Source organism: Centroberyx affinis, unplaced genomic scaffold (genome assembly GCF_046629955.1).
Source record: "Centroberyx affinis isolate AG114_WGS23_722 - 3 ecotype Tasmania unplaced genomic scaffold, CSIRO-AGI_Caff_v1 ptg001569l_1, whole genome shotgun sequence".
Taxonomy (NCBI): Eukaryota; Metazoa; Chordata; class Actinopteri; order Beryciformes; family Berycidae; genus Centroberyx; species Centroberyx affinis.
Genome location: NW_027280020.1, coordinates 11,466 through 32,644, shown reverse-complemented (window position 1 = coordinate 32,644; position 21,179 = coordinate 11,466). Strand labels below are relative to the sequence as shown.

Here is a 21,179-nt window from a genome sequence, read left to right as displayed (position 1 = left end):
CGGTGTGTGTGTGTGTGTGTGTGTGAGAAGCGCCTCTTATTAGTCATAGGAGGAAGTGGCTGCTCACTTGCTGAGAAAAAAAATTTTGACTCAGGCCAGCAAGGAAGAAAAAGCTGTGTAAATTGTAATTACTTCCTCATCAGGAGTCGGGGCCTGCTGCGGAGGGTCATGATGTTCACCTGGGAGCCTGGAGGTTGTATTTTCCCCCTCTTCCCCCCCTGCTGGGCTCTTCCTGGTGTGGTGTTACAGCACTGCACACCTTCCTGCACTGACTGTCGGTGTCTGTAACAGCAACAGTAGAGCAGGAGGATTCCCGTTGTTAGACTAATATATCAGGTTGGTGATATATGGCCTTTTATCAAACATCAGGTATCAGACAGTCATGTGTTCCACCTGTGATATAATGGAAGTCCCTCCCTGATCACAGCTACAGAAAACAGTAAACAATGAACTTTTATTTTCTTTCCACATTGTGTTTATTCAATTTAATTGCTCAATAAAAGGCCTAATGTTTCCCCATACCGTTGAATAGATGCAGTGGATCTCCCTTTCTGGCTGCTAACACTAAAAGAAGTTCATTAGTCTGGTTTTCAATGGAGAGTTTTAGTGTCACATGATGGACCAAATGCTGTTTCAGAGGCTTTTCCTACTCTCATAAGCATAAAATTCAGGGGGAAACACTGAATACTCGTAATCTTTTGGCATAAAAATAATCACATTTAAAGATATTGAATACCAGGGCAAAATATCAGCTATTGGCATCTTCAGTCTAATAACACCTGTATTCGTATATCGGCCTTAAAAAACCCATATAAGTCAAACCCTACTGCCCAGCCAGATATTATACTGAATAGTAAAATAAATATTAGCTGCCTTTCAGATTCCTTCATAGTGAATCACAAGGAGTAACTGAGCCCAGTGAGATGTTTCCCTCCTCGCAGCACCTGGCTCAGGCGTGAAGCTCGATCCTGGTATCAATCTCATGTAGAATTCCAAATATGCCGTCAGCTGTCTGTCAAACCAACAAAGAAAACTGTCAGTCAGAGTGACACGCCAACATAAAACAACATTTAGCTCATTCAGCAGAGGGTCAGGCTGTCAAACAGACGGGTTAGAATAACTGAGCGCAAGTATTTATCTTTATTTAACCTTTATTTGAAGTTAATTTAAGTCAAGTCAGTTGAGAGCAAATTCTTATTTACAGTGACAGTTGGTTGATGGTGAACTGGGGGAAAGGAGAGAGGAAAAAAAATAATAATAAAATAAAGTACTACTACTACTACTAATCATAATAATAATGTCACCACTACCATATTAAGAGAAAAATAAATAGACAGAAAATACAAGAAAAATGAAAAACAGTGTGTTCTAGTCAAATTCCTTGTTCTTGTGTCATTTGGATTTCTTGGGTAGATGATACTGATGAGAAATTAGGATTCAAACTACAGATTTACCTTTTGAATCTGCAACCAGAAAACGGGAAGACTCAGTCTGAATTTCAGTCTGAATTTCCTGCTCAGCTGTTTACAAGAGCCACTCAGTCTCAAGGGGGCACTGACTAAAGTGCACGGACTGAGCTGATATGAGAGCGTTTGTTTTTGCTGTTGCAAACCCACTGAGGAACTTCCTACACACTTACTCGCCAATCCTTCCTTATTCAGGGAAACACTGGCATGTGTAGTTGTTTCTTTGATATTTTTGGACGGAAATTGCCCAATATCCTTTGTTCGTTCACTGTTTTACAATCTGCTGAGCTGTTACCAAGCCCTAGGCCCGGGATGTAATCCTGAAGCTTATTTGAATATATTTGAGATGTAATTAAGTGTCTTCTCACGTCACATTTCATAACCAGAACTGAGTGGCATGCAGGAAGCGGGACTTAAGTTTTCAGTTGGTACTTTTCAGATTAGCAAGGGAAAGAAACAGGGTGATGACAACATGACAGCAACGTAATACTAATACTAATACTAATACCAATACTGCTATTACTAATACTAATATTAGTGGTGTGTATGGTGTGTATGTTCTGGTGTATATGGATCTGTGTGTGTTACTGAATGTTAACTGTAGTTTGATTGTACATGTATACGGATATATTGTGTGTATATGGAGAGGCTGTGTGCTGCTATGTCACCTGTGTTCTCTCGAATGCCCAAGACAAATTTCTCCTAAGGGAGACAATACAATCCCGAAACAGAGTTTACAAGGTGCTTAACAGAGAGCAAGAGAACCAAGGCACAAAACACAAACAATAATTAATAGAAAACAAACAATATTAAAAACATGAATAGTAATTACATTAAAGCAAGTCTATTAAAGTCTCGAGAAGTGATTTAAGAAGAAGATGACACTGAATTTGCTAGTCTATTCTCCTCAGGCAGGTCGTTCCACAGTACAGGGGCAAATGATCGATCGAAGTCAATAAATATATAAAAAGTAGAGTATAGTACTTTGTAACACTGCAGCTGCTCTCCCAGTCTGCTGCTGTTATCTATAGAAGTGAGCTGTCAGTCAACCTGCAAAATCACAGTTATCAGCAGGAACGCCTATATGTTGTACAGTCTCAGCACTGCTGTCGTCACTCCAGAGATATGTATATGCCATTTAGGCATTTTAGGCATTTAGCCGATGCCCAAAGCAGCCTCCCGTCAACGCAACAGTAGAAAAAGCTTCACTTCATACATTAACATTACAAGCAACTGAGGAGGTTAAAGGTCAGAGTCATAGTGATCCTGTGACCCTTGAACGACATAAGGATTTGTAAGTGAGGGATGCTGGAAAAACAAAATGAGACAAATAAGAGCTAAGAGTTTCATTTCTGAAATGAATGACATGCTATGCTTTTGGTTCCTTAAATCTCATCTACATTTTTTTTCCATACATGCACGAAATGAGGAAGAGACACCGCAGATAATAATGATGGATGATTTGATTCTATAACCAAGCTGTGTGACGAGCGCATGACCTATATGTGTAGTCTGGGCTTGTCTGGGTTTAAGCAAGGTGTGTATTCCAAAAAAAAACCCGGGTGACGAGATGGACGGGCTGCATCATGGGACGTTTTGTCCCGTGATGCAAATATGGATGATGTAGAGGCAAAGCAAATAAAGGTGGAAGGGGGTTGGAGAATGCACAGTCACCTTTCCTCAGCATGTCTACTTTTATTAAGACAGTCCTGGTTTGATTTGATAGCAGCCAAATCAGCGGTTTCTTACTTATTCCTTTGTTTCAAAAACTTTTATACTCTTAAGTTAATGGTGTCACCGAGTTGTGTGGGCCTCGCTTTATCGACTTTGTCGCATTCTATTTAAGAATTTCCTCTTTCATTTGGTATTCTTGATTTAGATGTGGCTTTCGTAAAGTATAAATCCCCTTTCAATAGAGAAGCCACTGCAGCCTCCTCACCACACCACACCACTGATTCTTCTGATATTTAAGACTCCTTAGTTACTGTATTTGAAGATTCTGGTTGGTTGTTCAGTGTGATGTATGTTGAAAGTATTAGGACAAAATGACCGTCAACAAGGCCATACAAGTCTTAGCTGAAGATTATTCTTTTCAATAAAAACTGAGATGATATAGGATACGAAATCCCCAAACTCTTCAAGACCTGGAAATTATTCAATTCATTTTCCATACTTTTCCAGCTCTGTGAAGGAACCCTGCTTGACCGTGACTGGGCAGGAATTTATGTACAATTCAAGAGGCAATGAAGAGTTCGGCAGCAAAACGAATCCAGACTTAATCACCTGAGCTAAATGAGATAAATGATGAGCTGAAGCTGGCTTGTCCTTGATAGTAAACGGTGCATAGGAAAGAAAACATAACTGACAGATCTGCAGGCTGGGCAGATTGATGACTTGTGTGTATCTGGAAGCCGAGAGTGTGTGTTGATGGATGTAGTGTGAGAATGTGTCGTGTGTGATCCTGTGTACGTGTGTGTCTTGCTTGTCAGGGACTGTGTGTGTGTATGTGTGTAAGATAGTGAATGTACAAAACTATAGGTCACTATAGGTTATGCGTATGTCATCATGTTAAAGTGATAATCCACAAGATTCTCGTTTTTCTTCATTGGCTTTGGTGTTTTGCACTCGGGTGTCGGGACCGGCCCAACATACTGTAATAATAAAGACACTCGATGTAGACTGTGGCTTCTTATATTTCTTCTACCTTCTTATATTTATTCCACACAAACCGCTGCTGTTGTTGCTTCTGTAGACTTAAAATGCATCACTTCCTTCCTGGCAGAGGAAAGAGCTTCCCTTTTATAGATGTTTACAACAGCAAATGAACTGGATATAGGCCAAATCAATATTGTACGGTATCCATTGGCGACAGCAGCAAAACAGACATTTATTTAGATGATAAAGCTGTGGATTATTACTGTAAAGTTAGGCTTTTGTGACAGGAATGCATGTGAGCGGTCACAGGAGAACAGCCAACCATGTACATGTAAATAGTTATTTCAACAGTGCTGCGATTATGACTTAAACATACTGAACGCATGAGTAAGAGAGCAAAGCAGCTTAACAGGGAGGGAACCGATGTTGATGCAGAGTTATGAGTAAATGAGTAAAGATGAGAGAGGAATGTTGATGCAAGGTTATGACAAACAGCTCGGGCTTGGTTCATAATGTGATCGACATGTCAGTAAGATGGATTCTGGGCCTTCAACCACGACACAAATGACTCTTACAGCAGAAGAAGAGTTGAATTTTCTGTTTGGACAATACTTTTTGCAGCGAACAACGCTGCGTATTGTGCTTTGTTACTGCACATGCATAGTATTTGGTTTGTTTACATCTGGCAGCGGGACAAAACTGTTCAAGTTACTCCCGCACCGCCACCGCCTCTCACCCCCCCCCCCCCCCCCTCCCCCCTCCCCCAAATCCACCACCACCCGTCCTCATTTGGGTTTCAAACTCCCAGTGAAACACACATGCTTCGTAATGTAAAAGCAGATAAAAGGCGGTGTGGTATCTGGCAGCGTGGGCGGCCGGGGAAGTCTCTGCCAGCGGTTCCACCTGGGGGAGTGAAGTTGCGTGCAACCATTTTCCACGCTACTCCCTCTGTCACCTTTCACTTTTTACAACCCCTCACCCCCTGCAAAGTCTCTTCAGCTTCACTCCGGAAGCCATTTGTTTCCATACCTGCACCCCCCCCCCCACCACCACCACCACCACCTTACACCCACAAACTACTATCTGATTTCGGGAAGTTCAAGATAGAATCGAGATAAACAAGTGAAATTCAACAGTACTGGAGTCAAAATGTCAACAGCCATTGTTAAGTCATTTTGTGTTTCAATCAAGGGGTTATGAATGTGTGTGTGTGTGTGTGTGTGTGTGTGTGGTTAGGTTTTCTGCAGACTTACTGCATGATATAAACTGATGTCTCAGTGGAAAGGTGTCTCATTTATGGCTCACTCAGGCCCGGTGGCGGATCACACATCGTCTGTTTACTGTAAAAATGATAAATGTAATTCATGACTTACTGTAAAAAGCACAGCAATAACAGTTTTTTTTGTTTTGTTTTTAAGAAAAGGTGATTATGTATTGGACTGCTCCAAAACATGTTTGAAGAGAAAAAATGTAACCAGAAAATAGATTAAAATGTCAGAAGATAGACACTGACATACTTTTTTTTTTACATCTTGAAACAACGGTTGAATAAATTGCTCCTTTAACTGCTTATTCTATGTAACTTGTAAGCAAAGTAATCTCAAACTAGTCAAATGATATTACTGAATTTGTCTTCCATCAGATCAAATCATTGCCTTTACTGAGCTATGGGAGGAAAAAAGTATGCCGATTGTGGTTTAGATCAGTTATAAGAGATTTCTTTTACCACCAAACACCTAAAACACTTTCTTCTTATCATTTGTCTAAAATAAAATGTGTGTATCTACAATGGGATGTTGAGGTATCACACTAGCTGACTGACGTGGGTGGAGGGAGACACCAGTGATTTCCCTCAGCACCGGGGAGAGACGCAACACTCATTTTTTTCCATGCCCACGTTTATTGAGTTGAAAAAAAAAAAAAGAAAAAGTTAGAAGCTACAGTCAAAGGTCAGATATTAACAGGCATGGAATATTTTCATCTGCCGTTTTGCTTCTGAATGAGTGGGTGGTGAGTGTGTGAGGGGCTTGGAGGGGAAGTGAAATCAAACAACTGAACAAAGGCTACATGGAATTCATAGATGAAAAATGACGCAGGCAGGTTTTTCTTTGTCAGACAATTTGAACGTCACATCATAGGGAAAAGGTAACGTAGACATAAAACAACTGGTTAGCATTGTTAGCATTGGGACTCGAGTTGGGCAATGACTCAGCATAAATCGTGTATCGTCTTTCAGTTGAATCATATTGTGGAGATATGATGATACTGTGATATCGTCATTTGATATTCTGTTGTCTACATTGATGACAAGAAAATTCTATTTAAAAACTTTGGCAAAATGAGGTATGATAAGAATATTGTTTGAAATTTTCAGTTTTGTTTGACATCACACCGAACATTACTATTCAGTTCATTGCAATGAGGATCAGTTTATTTAGCGTGATTTTGCATACATAAGCCATATTGTGATATATATCAATACTGAAAAAAAATTCTCATTATTATTGATATTGATTTCAAACATATCACCCAGCCCTACTAAATTGTGCCCATTTGAGTTGATCAGGAATACCAACAATCCTACCAAACTATTTCTTTTGATTAAATGAAATGGCAGTACAGAAACTTCTTCAACACAATGTGACAAGAACCAGATAAAAAGAAACAACAGACAAAAAATTCAAAGAGTCAAGGTTTCCCTTTACCCTCGGAAAAGTGGTCATTTCTAAGAAAGCCAGTAGTGTGGGCTGAAAAATACACACACACATATATATATGAAGAATAGGCTGAAGAATATTTACCACTCCACATAATTCATGCTGAATACAGTTAAGAAATTAAGTTAAGAAGAGTTCCCAGAAGTATTTACTAGATGATGTGGCATCACTGTGGTTCCAGTCTCCTCTCTCACAGAAAGGTATTTGTTTGATAGAGACACTGAGGCAGGAGACACACACAACACACACACACACACACACACACACACATACACCTTTCCCCCCCTCCCCTCATCGGTATCTACTCCTCTCTTTGTCCTTGGACTTCTTGGGGGAGCGACTGCGGCTCCGGTCCTTGCGGCTGTGGCCTTTGTCGCGCCCCTCCTTCCAGTGTTTGTCCCGGGACCTGCTGTGCTTGTGGTCTCTGTCTCGGTCTCGGGAGCGGGAGCGGGAGCGAGAGCGCTTTCTCTCCCGCCGGCTGTCCTCGCCGTCCTGTAGATGTGGGAGACGATAAGACAGGAGAGAGTGAGACTGCTGATGATGATGATAAAGCCCAAATAAATTCTGTGTCTGCATGACTAGACACATCTGAAGTGTCTAGCCTTTACGGTGTTGACAAAGATACGCGATTCTCAAATTACCGAGCATGAATCATGCTGACTGGATTAATAAATCACTGGCTACACTTACATGCATGGAGAATTCCTTTCTTAATGCGGTTACAAGTAATCTGGTTTTGGGTCGACACATGTAAACATCATAACTCAGTTAGAGTAAACTTACGCTCTATGAGAAACCAGGTTAAGATGTCTGGCTTGCTCCTATATTAAGGTTTCTGTGGCATGTAAACATCTTACTCCTTTTACTTTTGGTTTTTGCATCTGTGGAAACTCTTGTACGGGGTTGAGTTCATTTCGATGTCAACAACAGCAACTGCACATATCTCTACTGACGTCATAATTTCTTTCCCCGGTATTAGTAGTAATTGCTCTGTCAAAGAGGGAGGAGTTGCTGGCGCTGCTTGTTTTCATACCTTTTTGCTGACAGACCTTTCTGTGTGGGCAGGACAATACATGCTGACAGGAATATTCTGTCATCTTGTTTAAATTCATGGGAACACAGAGACTCAATCGCAGCTGTATCAAAGGTTGATGTAATGAACAATTTAATCTGAATAAGACAATAGCCAGGTTACTGATGAAACCCACGCAGGCCTGTCCTGGCAGCAAACCAGGAAAGAAACTAGGAAAGATATACTGTGAGGACACCTTGGATTTTTTGGACTTTCTGCTGTCCTCATCATCTGAATGATGATGATGCCTCTTTTCTTTGTGCTTCTTCTCAGGGTGCCGGTGACTCGCCGCCGCCTCCTCTTCCTCCTCCAGCAGCAAGTCATACTTGGAGCTTACGGGAACGTTAAGGAAAACTCCAGGAAGTCGAGGGAGTGATTCCTGAAAGGTCTGCCAAGTCAAACTGTAAAAATGAAAAGGGGCATTTTCATGGCCGCTGCAGTTAGGAGGTTGTACGTCGAATTGCCCCAGGTCTGATATGTTATGACACGGTGTGGATAACTTGTGGAGCAAAACTGGAAACTTAAATTCCAGCCTTCTAAAGCACAAGGATACTCTTGTTTAGGCTTCACTTTATCCTTGAGAGCCAATTTGGATCGGTTGTCCATATCCTTTTCGTAGGCTTTGAAGTCATCTTTACTGTACTTCCCACCTAGGAAATAAAGAGAGGGATATTTTAAGTTCCCTGCTTGTGCAATACTGTGTCACTGTTGACTGAAGGTTAGTAGGAGAATCACATTTAAGATGCAAAGATTTAAGGTTAGGATTAAGTTAATATAGCCTACAGAACAAAAAGGAAAATACTCAAAGCATACAAACAATTAATGTTTCAGTGAGTACCTTTTCCTTTCCATTTGATCTTTGAGACCGACTGGCTGAAGTCTACATGAATGCGCCGATCGTCTATGAGCACGTTGTCCATTTTGAAGTAGGCCTTTTCACAGTCTTCCTCCTGTGGAGAAGGAAGAGGGTCAGGGGGAACAACAGCAACAGTAACGTCTAGTCTGGTAGCAACAGATAATGTAATAACAGCCAGATAATGTAATAATCTGGCGAAATGTTATCAAATGTTCCTGTAAACGGGTAGAAAATGTAATAAAACCTGTTAATGTAATGAATTGATGGATAATGTAATGACATCTTCAGACTATTATTGTCATTTTTATGTCTTTTCATGTCATACACATCAAAACTCAAATACCAAAACACAACTCAGGTTTTAAGTATTTCTGTAATGCTACAAATGAAATTAAATATGAGACAAATCCTGTTTCTTTCTTTCTTGCTTTACTCCTCATGACAATCTCCTCCGATCTGCTCACAAAGAGGGAAAACAAATAATAAAAAAAAAAAAAGAAACTCTAAATGAAAGCAAGCCCATCCCGAAACTGTTTTGCAACGCACTGACTGTTATGAGGAAACAGAATGAACTCAAAAGCCATTTCCAAAAATGTCCTTCACTTGATATCTGCCGCAACTCAAATATCTAAGAACAAGCGAGGCCTTCATCCGTTCTGTTTAGAGAGGAGAAGCTTGATGCGGAGTGCCAAACCACAGCTTCAACCAGATGCTCTGTGGAGTTTCATCACACTGATGGGAAAGTCGCTGTCTTGGTCCAATTTGAGACCGTCTGCCAATGTGTCTGGTATATAAAACCAGGATAAGAAACTCCAAAAAGGCATCATCGAGCAGCAGGAGACCCCCTCTCTTAAAGTGATGTGTATTCATTTATAGGGACAATTTATTACATTTTGACAAGTTACTGTATTACATTAACAGTTGCCAGAAGTCTCACTGAAAACATTTTTCATTTTCAACCGACTACCTAGTGCCCTCTATCGCTATGAAGCCTTACTACACTCAACCAGGTCCAAAACTGATGTTCATGACACCGACTCTGTTTATACATACAGGGTGTGACTGGATTATCTTACCCAAACCTCACTCAAGTAACTGTCTGTATACTGATAAGATAAAATAATAATAAAGTAATAAAATAAATAAGATAAGCTGTTTCTTCGCACTGAGTTGCTCCTTTTTTACCTAGAAAACTTACCTGAACATACATTAAAAAATTATCAAAATTAACATAATGGATGTCTATGCAATGCAGTTTATTAAAGCATTGTTAAAGTACCTTCATTACACATATAATAGTGTACGCACATGCAGACACACACGCACACTTACACATACACACATATGTAAGACGCTCACCTTTTCAAACTCAATAAAAGCGTAACAGAGGGACTCTCCGGTTTTCCAGTCTCTGATGATCTCACAGCTAAACAAAAACAAAACATTTATTGGGGAAAAAATTATCAGGTCAACTGATATTATGGAGCTTAAGCAAGATGTTAGAATATGTAGATTCCACTTACATGTTTACAAATATTTAGAGAAAAGTATTTTAGCTTCATGCTGGTCGGTGATTTGGAGAAGGGCTTTTACCATTTTATGGAACCAAAGCGGGAAAAGATGATTTCCAGGTCTTCGTCTGTGGTCACTGGATTTAGTTTACACACAAACAGCACGTTCTCTGGAGGCTTCACGTCTGCATCAGGGAGGTCACCCACCTGTAGGAGTGAAAACACACACACACACACACACACACACACACACAATGTACCAAATGCCTCAGTTTGCACCTTCAGTATCCACTACAGGTCTGTGTGAAAGGATGAGACCAGCTGCCTCTCACCATCTCCAGCAGGATGGCCTGAGTCTTGGCCTCTTTCTCCTTCAGCAACTCCTCCAGCTCCTCAGTCGCTTTCCCCTCCGCATCGTCTATGGCTTCATCCGCTCCGATCCGGCCGCTCTGCACACACACATACCGGGTTATTTAAGCAGTACATATGGTCGATTTTTGACACATTTCTCATTTTTTAACCTGTATTTATCCAAGCAATGTTTGCTGAACCTGCATGCTCTCCTTCAGGTGATGAGTTTTTGGCTTATTTGGGCTCAGTGTATCCTTTCTTTGCTAGTTATATTTTCGTCTACTTCTGAGAGAAAACGTGCCCAGCCCTGTTAGGATTTGTTATAGCGAAACTTGGAAACTGAAACCTTCTCAAAACTGGAGATATGGTCATAAACTTCATCATTCATCAGTACTATTGCCCCAGGTAAACTAAAAACAAAGATGAATGTCAAAAAATTCCAAATAGTTTGAGGTAATTCTACAGTGCTACCATTACCAGTGGCATAAGCTCTAAAAAATAAATTCATACTAGAAAGGAAAAAAGAAAAAAAAAGAAAAGGAGCATATGCGCAGTTTGAGATTCTAAGTGGAGATTGATCTTTTTATTTTCAGATCATGCTCCTGAATCTCTTTTCCATGCGATTTTGTTGATTTAGAGGCACATGTCAAAAAGAGCCCTGGGAAATCTGCTTTCTTGTTGTGCTCCTTTGGTTTCAGTAGTTGTGTAGTAGAAGTCGACTCACATCTAACTGCTCTTTGGTGGGTTCAGGGGAACGATCAGGCACCGGCAGGTTAGGAGGGTCGTCGAACGGGTCCTCCAGGATCACAGTGTGGTTTATCCTGCAACAACATTACATTCCCATCACATCCATGCTCTACCTATTGATCAATACAGGATCATAACAGCATATTGGAGGTTGACCATTGACACACTCCACTGTGGGTGAAAAAGGCTTTGAATTTTTGGTGTGCTTAGGGATGCACAGGCTATTTTGTGCAGAGTATTCTATACCTGATATCCTGAAAAGGGACAAAATCCTTGTCAACGAAGGTCTCATTGATCTTGGCCAAGACATCCATGCCTTCTGTCACTTCCCCGAACACAGTATGGACCCCATCCAGGTAGTCCAGGCTTTCGCCGGTGGTAATAAGGAACTGTGGGCAAGAAAAACAGCGGATTTAAGCAAATCCAAGATCTCAAGGTTCACAGGTCTCCTCACAGGAGATGGACAAATTCAATACTTTATTGTCCCATAAAGGAAAATTGGTTTGCTGACAAGGTTTACACTCAAAGCACAATAAAAGCACTGTAAACTCAATAAAGACACATAAAATAATAAAACAAATTGCCACAGCATATACCATACGGAAAAACAAAAGTTAGTAAGACCAGACAGAGTCCATGGTTCAATATAGTGTGATAAAAAGTTGCTAATCAATAAAATATCAAATCCTTAAAGAGAACAAAGCCAAGGCTACAATATAAAAAGAGGATGGTACATTAGGGTTGCTCCAATTGATCAGCTGATTTTTATGCAAAAGTATTTTGTATGATCAGTGATCTCTAAATTTGACCCAAAGAGATGATCCTAGGTCACAAAAAAGGTGAGGCAAGATCTGCAGACTACATACTAAATTTTTCTGTAAATGTAGTCTCTGGTCTTGGTGTGAAGGTTCATTTTAATCACCTGAGAACCAAACTGGTCGCTTCCATTGTTCACCATGGACACCATCCCCTTCTTTCTGTGTTTGATGCGTGGGACCTTCTCTGCATCGAAAAAGCGGGCCTGGTCCCCGTACAGTTTGCTAATGACATGGAAGAGAGAAAATCTATCATGGCAATCAACTTGCAATGTGTGTATAAAATGGGCAAAACTGACAAAATGGTGACGACTGCGACAATGAACATGGCTGACCTGAAGATGGACTCTCCACCGCGGCCGCTCCCAGTAGGATCTCCTGTCTGCACAATGAAATCTCTCTGCAGAGGAGAGACAGACACAGTGTGTTCAAGACACTGTCCAACCGCCAAGCTGGACGGATAAATTAGTAGAGCAAAATATCTTCACCAGAGGCTGAACCGGGGCACCGAAAACTCACACTGTGCAGAAGTTCTACCCCCCCAGATCACCCTCACACCCTCTCCTTAAGCTAGAAAATTCAGTTTCCACATGTCATGGAAACACTACCATATTTCTGGCCTGCAGATCTATGTGTGATGATTCCATGTAGACTGCTTTTCCACATCATTTAAAGCAATGGCCAATATACGGCCATCAGTGGACCACAACACCAAAACACTGGCAACTGATGCTTGAAATTTTACACTTAAATATGAGATGCTGGTGTGTGTAGCGAGTTTTTTAAAGACAGTTCAAATGTGCCTAAAGTTATAAGCATTATGTGATAAGCCATGCATACACTTTGCACAAGAATCTGACTAATACTTAATAATTCAGTCAAGAAGATTACAGCACATTTCCAGCACCCCTATTGGTCATTTTTGTCTTCTTTCTTTTCTTTTCATTTAACGGCAGATTGGCATCCAATTTTCAGGTGCATTACCGCCACCTACTATGCTGGCATGAGGGCCAGAGGTTTACAGTCTAGTACAGTGGTTCTCAATCCTGGTCCTCGAGGCTCAGAGTGCTGCTGGTTTTCTACTACCAGGTAGTTAACTGCATTCACCTGGCATCCCAGGTCTAAATCTGTCTGTGATTAGATGGCTAGAATGAAACCAGCAGGCTCTGAGTCTCGAGGACTGGGATTGAGAACCACTGATAACAAATATGATAATGATAAGTATAGGATGTCATTGCAGACAGGGATCCTTGTCTGTACTCCAAATGTACAAAGTTTTATGATGATTAGACAATCTGTTGTGCAGTTATGGTCAAAGTTGCATTACACCAAGCTGGTTCTTAATGGTGTCAATAGTGTGTATCTTTTACAGATTTTAGACCATTTATGCATAGAACCATGATCTGAGAATTGCAGTGTTTAACTTTTCACATCTGATCTTTGATTATATCGCCCCCCTCAGGCGAGTCGATATAAGGTACCAGATTCATTTTTGTCCCATGGCTCAGCTCAGAGTATTCTGAGTTTTGTTTCATAGCTCTACTTTGAAGGACTGCAAATATATCTGAGTAGAAGTTTGCAAGGTAACATTATTGCTTTACCTGAACATTGTGGACGAGGCAGTAGTTGTAGTATTTTATTTTGCATAATTTCAGAAAGTTCAGGGAAGCTGCAAAAGAAAACAGGACATAAAAGAGGTGAGACAGTAGCTTGTCTAATCTGTACATCAGTTATTACATTTTAGCAATTTCTTAAAACACTTAGCGTTGCTTTGGGATTAGAGAGTTCAAGCTTAATGCTCTTGGTTACAGGGTCTGAAATCGCTTATTGCAGGTTAAAAGCAAACAAGCTAACAGCTAGCTAGCACCCCTTATTCTGCAGCTGACCTAGATACACATTACCAATTGCTTAATTAGCTGGCAGTTGGTTGCTGTTAATGGCAACAACTGCTACTGTGTGAGAATTGCTGTGTTTTCTTACTTTTAGGCCTTTCTTCTGTAAATAAATCAATTACAATATCGCCCAGCGTTGTTTCAAGGAGCACCGCCATGCTGACGTTCCCGTCCTCGCGAGACGAGAGTTCGGAATTACGCACGCGCAGTTCAGATGTGTCGCTTGCTCAGTGTTTTTTGTTGTTGTTGTGTGTGGTTCAGCTAGCTGTGTCGCTGCCGCTAAGCTAGCCCCGTAACGTAACACGAAATGAAGATGGCTCGACCAACAATATATACCATCTTTCTGTTGTTCGCTTCAGTAATTTACACTGAGTCGTCGCCCAAGCAGCTGAACACGGTAAGAACCGAGCTGATAAATGCCAGCTATAGCAAATGTTTTGAATGATTACTTGATTTTGATGATGGTGATGTTAGCATAACGTTAGCTAGCTGAGGCTCCTGCGCCAATAATGCCGCTGACTGGAAGATCCAATAATTATGTATCGATATAAAAATGAAGTTACTTTTTTTCATTTGATTTTCAACAGGAAAACATTCTAATTAATGTGACAGCAGGGACATTGGCGGATACACAACTGCAGGAATCCAACAACTTGCAGGTAAATACAAGCCAACTTCCTGCGTATTAAATGGCCAGATGGGTGTTTATTATGAAATGCGATGAATCAGCCGAATCGTCATCCTGTTTTTTGTTTCGATTACTTCACTTTTCAGATCAATCTGAACATCTCGGTGGATGAAGAGCAGGTGCTGGTCAATGACATCCCCGTGGAGCTATCAGGGGTGACGAGGTTAAACTGCCAAGCACTGCTGTGTGAGTGTTATTTATATTAGTGTATGCGGTACTAGGATGCACCAATAGCACTTTTTCAACTCTGGCAGTTTATGACTTTATTCTTTCATTGATGATTTTATGTTTTGCATTGTCTTTTGTCACCCTCTTCCCAACTCTCATTTATTTTCACAGCACTTCTCTACCAAATATGATTTTTCTGTGGTCACACGAATATTTTGTTACATCTATTGACTCCTTACTATTGGTTGCTTATAATGTCCAGGGTTCCTACGCAGGTCTGGAAAGTCTGGAAAAGTATTAAAAATTAATTTGATAATTTCTAGGTCTTGAATAGTTTGGGAATTTGAAAAAATGTCTGGAAAAGTATGGGGAATATTGTGGTTCAGGTCCGATACACACATAATTATAGCTTTTATGTTGTTGTAGCCCCACTTTGAGTCCACAGTTTTTGTTGATGTGAAGAATAATGTTCAGATAGAGGGACGCTCTTATTACCCAGCCGCTGTCAGCATGCATTATATCAAATACCGACCAAAATCAAATCCAGTCAAGAACATAGGGTCTGGGAAAAATATGGAATTTTAAAATGGAAACCGTGTAGGAACCCTGCCAATCATCTCACATTTGATGCCAATGATCTCACTGATATTTGTCGCTGTGAAGAACAATCTTCATCTATACAGTGATATGACCTAGTTAGCAGGAGCAAGATGTCTATCTGTGTAAATCATATTGGACACCAGACAAAATCTTCAAAACAAATCAAGGTCTGGAAAAAGTATGGAATTTTTTAATTGAAAATGTGTAGGAACCCTGAATGTCTGTGATCTAGGAATTGAAGCTTATTCTATTGCCACACTAATTTTAACTCCATTTTACGTCACAGCATCAGCTACATCCTTGAAACGTAAAATGTAAATGGTCGGAGAAATGTGATGTGGGTGAGGTTTTTTTTTCCCATCTCTTTAAGCCTGTAAATATATTGGTTTTGTATTTCCCCAGTGGACTCCACCAATGGAAGCAGTGAGTTTGAATCTGGGGACTTGGTGTCCACCGTCACCCGGGTGATGGTGAGCCAGAACCGGCTGTACAGCGACTCGGAGGAGGTGGTGGCTCTGCAGGTGTACAGCGAAGTCATAGAAATGGAGGGCAAAGAGGTAAACATGGCTGAGCATGGTGGCGATGGTAGTGATGTGATTTTTAAGGCCCTATGAAATCTTTTGATATGATTTTTTTCTGTCAAATTTTATTTTATTTCTTCTTGCTTACTGTTTTGTTGTTTTTTATAGATTTAATTTTTTACTAATTTTGCCCATTTTGTTACCATAAAGTAGTGTGTCTGAATATAACATGACAAAAAGTGACACTTTCTCTACATAGCTTTCTACAAAAGCAGCTGCAGTCCCCACAATGCTGCACTGTTGCAAATGTTACTGTTCATTTTTAAGTTGTATTGATTACTCACTCTTTTCCATGTCTAAGTTTTACCAAAACCTCATTCTGTGTTTATGGACAAAGTCTTAAAATCAGACTCTGTGATTCTATTGATGGATTCTGTGAAAAGGAAAACATATCACCTTAAATATTTGAGTAGCTTAGCATTTGTGGGCACAACATTCACACACATACACTTCTACAGGAGAGTTTGGATCTTAATGCTTTTCTATCATTTTTTTTGCTTTATTTTAGGCATTGTGATCACTGATTTAAATAATTCATTGTGCAAAATGTACTTTGAAATTGCAATATATTGCCCAACAGATTTCACACCATGTTGGCTTTTTGCTTTGCATCATTCAGGTCCAGCAGCCTGATATGTGTGAGGTGAAAATACTGATGAGCCCAAATTTCCAGAAGCTCGCTCAGTACACCAACATCTACCCCATCGGACACAGTGAGATCTTCAGGATCCCCAGAGAGAACGATGTGGTCATCACAGATCCACCAAGTCCTAAAAAAGGTAAGAAAACATGGTGCTTTTTCTCAACCTCATTGTTAAGAAGAAAAAGGATTTGCTTGCATACTCAGCATTTCTTTCTAAGGGAGCTCCTTGCTTTACTGACCATGAATATTATAAACGTATGCAACCGACAATTGCAACACTAGACCATGTTTGTACATTTCTAAAACATGTTCTAGTGTATAATCTTATTTCAATTATTTTTTTCTTTGCTGTATCCACTTACTGTTGGCTACTGCAGTATCCTTGTTTCCCCACAGAGATATTAAAGCTTCATCGTAATTAAGATTTCAAGGACACAAGATTTTTTTTTTTACATTTGTTTTTATATATTTTGGCTGCTTGCAATGTTGGTAATACATGTTTACAATTTATGCTTATTCCTTATTGTCCTGTTGCACTTATTGTAAGTCACTTGTGACACACTTGTAAGATATGAGTGTCTGTTAAATACCAAAACTGAAAAATGTTGCTTCAAATACTATTATACAGTACTCCCATTTACTCTTTTGTGATTTTGTGTGCACCAGCTGAGGACCAGCTGATGTCCCAGACCACCAGCCAGTACCCTCTGAAACATGCCGAGACGACCCAGGAAGAGATCGCCGCGCCGGGAAAACTCCCAGAAACTCCCCTGCGAATGGATCCTGACCTGCTGTACGTCGCCAGGGACGACGACGACGACGACAACAGGGAGCCGGGCCAGGCGGATCAGATTCAGACGGAGACTCCGCTCAAAGAATCTCTATCATCTTACTCGGTAAGCAGGTCTGACACCAGATCCGCCTGATGACATACTTATTACCTCTGGGTTTTCTTGGCCTCTATAGAGTTGGGACAGTTGCCAGGGGTAAGTGGGGTTTTCCAGGGAGGACTGACAACGGTAACAGAATAACATTTATGGGTGTAAATATGGCAATTGGAACCCATTTTGATACCTTGCACAAAGAAAACAAGGTATCAGGAGTCATTCAGAAGAAACATGCAAGGAAAGTTCCAAAGTATTTTATATAACAGTCTGGGTGTCAGGTTTTCCTTTTGTTGGCCAGACAAACATGAAGGTGCGTGCCTCACAGCAACTGATAATGTAATAACTGCCAGATGATGTAAAATACAATAAAAAAATATCCCTTTTAAATGAGTCCAAACTGTAATAAAGCCTGGTAATGTAATAAATCACTGCATAATGTAATAACATCACATTATTATTAATTGTAATTATTAATAATTACATTATTATTACATGAACCCCCGTCTTATTACTTCATAAGCGGTATAGCATATTTTTAATTGATGATGTCATAATAATATTGTATGTAAGAACAATAAGAAGAAGAAGAAGAATATAATAACTCAAGGAATGACATTATTATTCAATATTAAATAATATTACATCTTGAGTTAAATCATAAACATTGTAACATCATAAAGATTATGACATCATAATCTCCGCCAGTGTCCAAAATTCACTTTTTTCTCAATTGCCAAGGTACCGGTAAACTAAAAGAATTTATCTGCCAAGAAGAACTTTTACCGGCCAAAATAATTGAAATACATTTTAATCAATTAATCTACATTCTTCATAGATATGTCATCCTACGTTTTCAATGCCGTTTTGTGTTTAGAAACAGGTACTGTGTGCAACATGAGCAGAGTTTAAATTCAAACTTACTCACTATCCTATACAACAGATCACGGTTGTAGTTTGTCATGAAGTTTTTTGACATGTTACTATTTTACCCGTCAGTTAATAGATTATTAGTTGCTCTGTGCCCTAACATGTCAAAAGCAGGCAGAGCCCTGTGGCGGCAGACTGTGCTCATGTCTCCCTCCCTGTCCTCTCCTCAGGCCATGTGTCGATGGGTGGAGGAGGTGAGGGAGCGGCTGAGGCGCTTCTGCTCCGAGTCCCTGCCGCTCTTCTTCCTGGTCATGTGGGTGGTGGTGATCGGCGTCGTCGGCTCGGCCGTCATCGTCAAGATCCTGGACATGTTCTTCCCGACATGCGAACACAAGTGAGTTTGTTTTAGCCTCAGCAGCTTCTTTCTGACTGATACCAGGTGTTGGTTATGGCTGTTTGCTGAAACATTTCTGATGGAGGGGCGGTATCTTCATTGTCAGCCCAAATTATTGAAGGCATCCCCCTGAGAACAACATTGCCATGTTAAAGAGCAGTAACTGTGAGTGGTGAAGCTGAGAAAAATAACTTCTAAGTTTATGCCCTGTTCACATCGTGTTGGATTTAAGTTTGTTTAGCATGCCTCAAAGGACTTTACAGAGAATGAGCCTAACTAGATCTAACTGATCAACAATCAATCATAGAACAGAGTGATATAAGACAAACATCAGGAAGAGCAAGACAAACAAAAACATGACCATAAATATGACCCGCTGACTGGGAAAAAGCATTCACATCCGCCCCCTAGTGGTAAATACAAGTAGGACACGTGGGATTTTTTTTGTAAATGATATCTCCCACTTGGCATCTCAAATTGCTTGGCCACCGATGTCAGCAGTCCAAGATTATATAAATCAAAATAATCACTTATATTCACACTAATACAATCAACAAAACGTGAGTAGTATCTGCAGTTTGTTTCATTCATAGTGATGTCAGGTTCTTCCTCCGCTTCTGCTGATATGAACGAGCCATAATCTCCACCTTTAAAGCTCCCTGCTAACCATCTCCCTCCCCCCTTCCCTCCCCTCCCTCCCCTTTCCATGTCATCCAAATATGATGAGAATGATTAACTTTTCTTTGTTTTTGCAGGCACATTTTCCACCTAAACCCTGTCACTCTCATGCCAGAGGATGAGAAGCACACTCTGCTGGAGAGCATAGAAATCGAGGCAGAAGAAGAAGAAGAAGAGGAAGAGAAGAGGCCTTGAGTGAGGACTGATTCGCTGGATCCTTTTCGCTGGATCCCGGTCCCTTATTTTCAGTTTGTTCATATTCGTTCATTCACCATGGTTACGGGCCTGGCTTTCCTCTGACCTGCATCTAGATCCATGAATCGCACGTTTTTGTCTCCACTCAGATTTGCTCTTTAACCACATTACTGTTTGAATTTCGCAATTCATGGGACTGGAAGTGGTTTCAACTGAGGTGGCAGTGCAAGTTTACAGCCATAGTTACTAGCTACCACAAAAAAAGTAATCTGAGTAACTAACCCGTTACAAAGCAACACGTTACCCCCAAATACTGGCCAGGAAAGATATAAGCTGAGTCACAAAGATAGGTGTGAATATGAACAAAAATTGAAAATGAGCAGTTTAGGGGCTGCATCCAGGCATTTGGAGTCATTATGTCCACAGAAAACGTCTTTCTATATATATGTAGCAGTTATGTACCAGTCACTTTCTCTCCAAATTGTACCCCTCTTTGAAAATCTGGAAGTGTCACTACTGAAAAATATCTCTTAGAGGCCTACTGCCCACTGTTAAGGTTCACATTCTGATTGTCTTTTCCTCACAGTGCCTCAGTAACACCTTTGATTCGAAAGCGTGACTTTATTACTCTACGGTGATCATGAAATATTTTACTTTGACTGATCTTTTTTTTTAATCTTTTTTTTTCTATTGTCATTTTCTTTCTGTCAATATGATTGGAGAATGTAAATGAGGATGTTCAGGTTGTCTGTATGCAATCTACAAGTATAAGACAAACTATTGCTATGACTTTCACATGCTGTATTGAAGAGACCCTGCACTAAACAAAAAAAGCTATTTTGACTGATGTAAAATATGTCCAAAAGACATGTCCGCAAATTGAATGTGTATATTATTGTAAATGGAATGTGAAATCTGCTGTTCCTGTTGCATTTTTGTGTGAAAACCTCATAATGACTTTAGAGGTGAGAATGACGTAGCTGGTTATCCATCCTGGATTCACTCAGGTGTCAAGTGGATCGTTTGAACTAGTAGAGCCTTGTTGTTGTAAATGAGAATTTGGCTTCATGTCTACACATACACGTTTGTAGATAGATAATGGAATGATATAAGATGTCACAACATGGTGTACGAGGCCATGATGTAAAAGTCATGTATTTCATATACGCTTTGCAATATTGCACCCACTTCATTTGCGCCTGCTGCTCTTTGGAAATGCTTGTTTATGAATGTTTTAACTTAAATCAATTGTGTGGTTATAATTCTGAGTGTGTGGAATGTTATTTTGACACCGGCTGCAAGTCATTTACCCTAAAACTTAGAATTTTTATTACATTTTAGACATTTGGCTGACATTTTTATCCAGAGCAACTTAAAATGAATGCAGCAATAGAAT

The 21,179-nt window shown here is 40.2% G+C and overlaps 2 protein-coding genes across 2 annotated transcripts; one reads left to right on the top strand and one right to left on the bottom strand.

Annotated features, from left to right (window-relative positions):
• Window positions 1–6,018: 6,018 nt before the first annotated feature.
• On the bottom strand, window positions 6,019–14,251 carry ppil4 (peptidylprolyl isomerase (cyclophilin)-like 4). The gene is made up of 13 exons (XM_071527677.1): window positions 14,171–14,251; window positions 13,792–13,859; window positions 12,526–12,590; window positions 12,298–12,415; window positions 11,622–11,764; window positions 11,353–11,449; window positions 10,610–10,726; window positions 10,360–10,484; window positions 10,126–10,192; window positions 8,749–8,860; window positions 8,464–8,560; window positions 8,107–8,242; window positions 6,019–7,330 (listed from the first exon to the last, which is right to left on the bottom strand). Exons 1-13 carry the CDS (start codon window positions 14,238–14,240, stop codon window positions 7,130–7,132), a joined length of 1,416 nt encoding a protein of 471 aa, XP_071383778.1. The 5' UTR covers window positions 14,241–14,251; the 3' UTR covers window positions 6,019–7,129.
• Window positions 14,252–14,342: 91 nt separating this feature from the next.
• On the top strand, window positions 14,343–20,516 carry ginm1 (glycoprotein integral membrane 1). The gene is made up of 8 exons (XM_071527678.1): window positions 14,343–14,479; window positions 14,670–14,741; window positions 14,857–14,956; window positions 15,941–16,095; window positions 16,739–16,898; window positions 17,429–17,658; window positions 18,747–18,910; window positions 19,666–20,516. Exons 1-8 carry the CDS (start codon window positions 14,390–14,392, stop codon window positions 19,781–19,783), a joined length of 1,089 nt encoding a protein of 362 aa, XP_071383779.1. The 5' UTR covers window positions 14,343–14,389; the 3' UTR covers window positions 19,784–20,516.
• The last annotated feature ends 663 nt before the right edge of the window (window positions 20,517–21,179 follow it).